The following is a 4,906-nucleotide window of genomic DNA, read 5'->3' as shown; positions in this document are numbered from 1 at the left end:
CACAAGAGGCAACCCACACACTCCAACAACTTATCAAGGTCGAGGCAGCGAGGATAAGGCTACTAGATAAGTTCAATGTAGCGAGAAGAAGCGAGCAATGGGTCGAAGCTATGGCTAAGGCTGCTGAGGAAAGGGCTGCTAAAGCTGAGAATGATCTAGCCGAGGCATTGGCCACAAAGGACGCCGAGATCAAAGCTGCTGATGAGAAAGCCTATGCCGAGGGCCAAGCCGATGTCAAGAAGCAGTATCAAAAACAAGTTAGCTAAGCCCACAACCAAGGCTACTATCTCGGATGGACCGTGGTTGTGGAGAAGCTCTTTGTCTCCAAGGATTCTCCCATCAGGGATTTTGGCCAACTTAAAGTTCATTCCCTCCTTCTCCAGTCCAGTCCAGTCCAGTCCAGTCCAGTCTGATGAGAAAGAAGAAGAAGAAGTAGAAGTTGAAGTCGATGTTGCTGTTGGGGCTAAGTCCCCAACTTTGAATGATCAGGTCATGAACCTAACTGAAAAGGATGAGGTCGAGGTTTCCAAGAGCACAACTTCAAAGAAGGCTGACACATCTAAGGCTGAGATCGCCGTTGCAGGAAAGAGCCTAGATGACACTCTAAGGGAGATAGATGAGGAGATAGCTACTGATGCCAAGGCTGAGAATGGTACTACTCTGTCTACTAAGGCTGACACACTGCCAAACGCCGAGGTGGAACGGACCAAAGACACTAATCCATAGTCATGCACTCTAGAATTTTTATTTTTTAATTGTACTTTTTTCTTTCTTTTGTCTATACTTTGAGTGTTTTCCTTTTCTTTGCTAGGCCGAAGTGCCTTCTGATGTATTGGAGCAAGTTCATCATTTTATATGCATGTCTTCTTTTGGCTAAGTGTTGAATGTTTGTCTTTCATATGTCTTGTGTGATCTTCTCTTTATGCTCTGTTTCTTTTCAATAATTTTCTGAGTATAATATTTTCTATAATCATCTTAGATTAAACATCTCAAATATAACATCTCAGATAGAACCACTATCAATCATCTCGGATGATTTCAACTTGAAGAATTTTTCTGAAAGCTTTTTACAAGTGTCATATTCACTTTCATTAATACTTTTAGTCCCCGAATGTGAATCTAAGTATCACTTAGCTTCTCATTAAGGATGCACCATCTGAATCTTGCCTAAGGCTTAACCTTAGTGCACCAAAAGTACTATCTACCTTTACTTTTTGTACAAACAAGCCAGATCGTGGCTGGTTTTGTCTTGTTTCTTGTTGAAACATCACTTTAACTCAGTGCAACTTTTCCATTATTGCAAGTAAGGTTGTGCAAAATACCGCCTAATCCACTAAAACCGTACCAATCCACATCAGTTAGTACCGCTCTAACTGCTAATTGCGGTTTAAATTTTAAAATTTATAATGTACCAACCGAACCGCTCCGCTCCGCTATAGTTAATACATATATATTTTTTAACTTCCAATGAAATATCAATGTAAAAATGATTGTGAGAGAGATTTAAGATATGAAATTTATTACAAATTAGTGGTTACATATATGTAATATATTGTGTAAAATTACTTTGTGTTATATATCTAAAAACTATTATATAAATTAGTGTTATATATTAGGCAAATGTATGATAATTAGTTAGAATATTTTTCAATCCGCCAATCTAACAAAAAACCACCCAAACCACAATTTCTCAATTTGCCAATCCTCTAACCCGTCATTCAGTTTGAAATTTTACTCTCAAATCGCCCGAACCGCACCACGCACACCCCTAATTACAAGTCTAAGTTAATCGTCTTGTTCACCTTAAGAACATCAGCTTAAGACTTTTCAGTCTTATCTGACAATTATAAGTTTTAACAACTTTTTTTAATAATAAAATCGAACTAGTATTTTGTTAATACTTTGACTAAATCATTCAGATTACAATTGAAAACTTACTGATGAAATAATTTCAAGTTGTTGGTATTCCATGGCCTTAGTTATTCCTTGCAATCACTTTCTTTTAATTGGTAAGCAATGTTGCCAGCGACCAAGATGATTCTATACAGTCCTTCCCAGTTTGGGCCAAGCTTGCCCTCCATGGGATCTTTTATGTTTCCGACAACCTTCCTTAGGAAAAGGTCCCCAATTTTGAACTTCCTAGGATTCACCTTCTTGTTGTATGCCCTTGCAAGTCTCCACTGATATGCCACCAAGCGAATTAGTACCCATTTTCTTATTTCTTCAATTAAGTCCAAATCTCGGGTGAGGAATGCCTCGTTTGTCCCATTCACTACTCTCTGAGTTCTAACTCCAAGAATGCCGATCTCCAGAGGTATGACAGCCTCAGTGCCGTTAGCCATGGCAAAAGGAGATTCTCTAGTAGATCTTCTCGGTGTAGTGCGATATGCCCATAAAACATTAGGCAACTCTTCTACCCACTTGCCCTTGGTGGCTTCTAATCTCTTTTTTATTCCATCCAAGATGGTCTTGTTAAAGGCCTCAGCTTGGCCATTACTTTAAGGGAAGCTGAGAGTTAAGTAGTAATTCTTGATCTTGTACTTTGTGCAAAAGTTTTTAATCAACTTGTTGTCAAATTGGGTGTCGTTGTCTACCACAATGGCTTTTGCGATCCCAAATCTGGTAATAATGTTCTTCTAGATAAAGTTATTGACATTAACATCTTGAATTTTGGCCAGAGGTTCAGCCCCTACCCACTTTGTAAAGTAGTCTGTTGCCACCAATAAGAACTTTCTTTATCCAGTTGCCTTAGGCAATTGCCCAATCAGATCCATACCCCACTGGGCAAACGGTTAGGGACTCGACACTAGGTCCAGCTCTCCAGCTGGCTGATGTATTAATGGTGCAAATCGTTAACACTTTTCGTATTCTTTGACGTAGGCTTCGGAATCCTTTTGCATATAAGGCCACCAATAGCTCTATGATATGGCCTTGTGGGCAAGGGATCTACCCCCAGCATGGCTTCCACAAACTCCTTCATGGATCTCATTTAGAAAGTCTTCCACCTGGGAATGGTGCACACACCGTAGCAAGGGTCTAGTAAAGGATCCTTATCCAAAAGGCCTTCTGCCGATAAGTAGAATCTGGCCGACTTCAGTCTAATCTTGTGAGCTTCCCTTCTTTCTTCCAGCAGCTGGCCATCTTTGATGAATTTGACCAAGGCATCAATCCAGCTTGGGCCCAGCTCTATGCATATTGCCTCATATTCTATTATTAGCGGTTCTATGCTTGGGCCTGATAAATAGTCTACCATTATCTTTATTAGCATATTCGACTTTATGGTGCTGCCGAGGTTAGCCAGGGCATCTACATAGCTATTGTCTTCTCGACAGACTTCCTGCAATCGACAACTCTAGAATTCTACTAGTAACTTGATAACCTCTCTTACAAAAGCCACCATCCTCTCATCTTGGGTTGCGTATTCTCTCGTCACTTGGTTCACAATGAGTTATGAGTCACAATAGACCACCACCTCCTCGGCTTCAACATATGTTGCTAATTTCAATCCAACAATCAATGCCTCATTTTCTGCTTCATTATTCGAGGCCTTGAACCCTAGTCGGATTGATTGTTCTATCATCTATTCGTCTGGTAAGACCAACACTACTCCTACCCCCGTTTTTTGTCAGTTTGAACTGCCATCAATAAAGAGGCAAAAGGACTTGCCGATGTAGATGTCACAAGGCTTCAGTGTTTCTTGGTCTTTTTTATATCCTGCAGGCGTGGGTGTTTGTGGCACGAGTTGTGCTTCTTTTAGTTTTCTACGCACCCTAGGCCGAGGTATATTGGTAAGGACTTCGAGTTTGTGCTCGGTGTGAACTCAACAACAAAGTCGACCAAAACCTAACCTTTGCTTGTTGTTTTTGGTCTGTATTGTATGTTATCTTGACATAGAACCACAGCCCATTGTGTCACTCTGTCAGTCAAGTCCCATAGTACAGTAGGGACTTTAGTGGGTGCTCCATGAGCACCACCATCTTGTGAGCTTGAAAATAATGGTTCAATTTCTGTGATGCCATTACCAAGGCTAGTGTTAATTTTTCCAAAGGTAGGTATCCCGTCTTTACACTTGCCAGAGTCTTCCTCACATAATACACCGTCTTCTGCTCCCCTTCTTCTTCTCGACTGACCACGGCACTGACAGTGTGGTCTGAGACTGCCAAATACAGGAATAGCTCTCCTTTTGGAACTGGATTCGACAATACTGGTGGGGTTGTCAAATACCTCATCAAGTCGGCTAAGGCGGCTTTGCATTCATCTGTCTATAAAAAGTATGTTGCCTTCTTCAACAATTAGAAGAATGGCTTGCACTTATCTAAACTCTGATTGATGAATCTGTTCAATGCAGCTATCTTGCCGGTCAAAACTTGTATTTCTTTTGCTGTCGTCGGGCTCTTTAGTTCAATGATGGCCTTCATCTAATCAGGGCTTGCTTCAATTCCTCTCTTGGTCACCAGATATCCCAAGAACTTACCAGATCCTATTCCGAACACACACTTAGAGGCATTCAAACGAAGCCAGTATGCCTTCAGTATATCTGTGGGGAAAGAGGTTTGGAAATACTCTTTAGATCTTGGAAGACGCTAGTGATCCTTAGCTAGTCACCTGAAAAGATACAAACACTCCGGTCGGGGGTGCCGGAATTAGCACTCCGATGGACAAGTCAGTTCAGACACTCAGGATAGCTTCTTTACTAAGTTAAGTGAAGTGATTCTTACATACCTTTCTCAATCCATTGTTCCTGTATTTATACCTGTTCCTTTTGATCCTCGGGGCCAGGGCCTACTTTTTAATCATTGTCCTTTCTCTTATTCGGCTGTAAGGATCTACACTTATTCGGCATATGTATTGTATTCGACTTCCCATTCTCGTAGGATACAAACGATTAATATCAGTCTTCTAAGGT

At 40.9% G+C, this 4,906-nt stretch overlaps 1 protein-coding gene across 1 annotated transcript; it reads right to left on the bottom strand.

The window, feature by feature from the left end:
• Window positions 1-1,979: 1,979 nt before the first annotated feature.
• LOC145813164 (uncharacterized) lies at window positions 1,980-4,229 on the bottom strand. The gene is made up of 3 exons (XM_082908436.1): window positions 4,023-4,229; window positions 3,006-3,337; window positions 1,980-2,496 (listed from the first exon to the last, which is right to left on the bottom strand). The coding sequence occupies exons 1-3, from the start codon at window positions 4,227-4,229 to the stop codon at window positions 1,980-1,982; spliced, it is 1,056 nt and encodes a 351-aa protein (XP_082764562.1).
• Window positions 4,230-4,906: the final 677 nt, after the last annotated feature.

Source organism: Camellia sinensis, chromosome 15 (assembly GCF_055761805.1).
Source record: "Camellia sinensis isolate YWXY chromosome 15, ASM5576180v1, whole genome shotgun sequence".
Lineage (NCBI taxonomy): Eukaryota > Viridiplantae > Streptophyta > Magnoliopsida > Ericales > Theaceae > Camellia > Camellia sinensis.
Note: the sequence above shows the minus strand (reverse complement) of the source record. Positions and strands in the feature narration are given on the sequence as shown.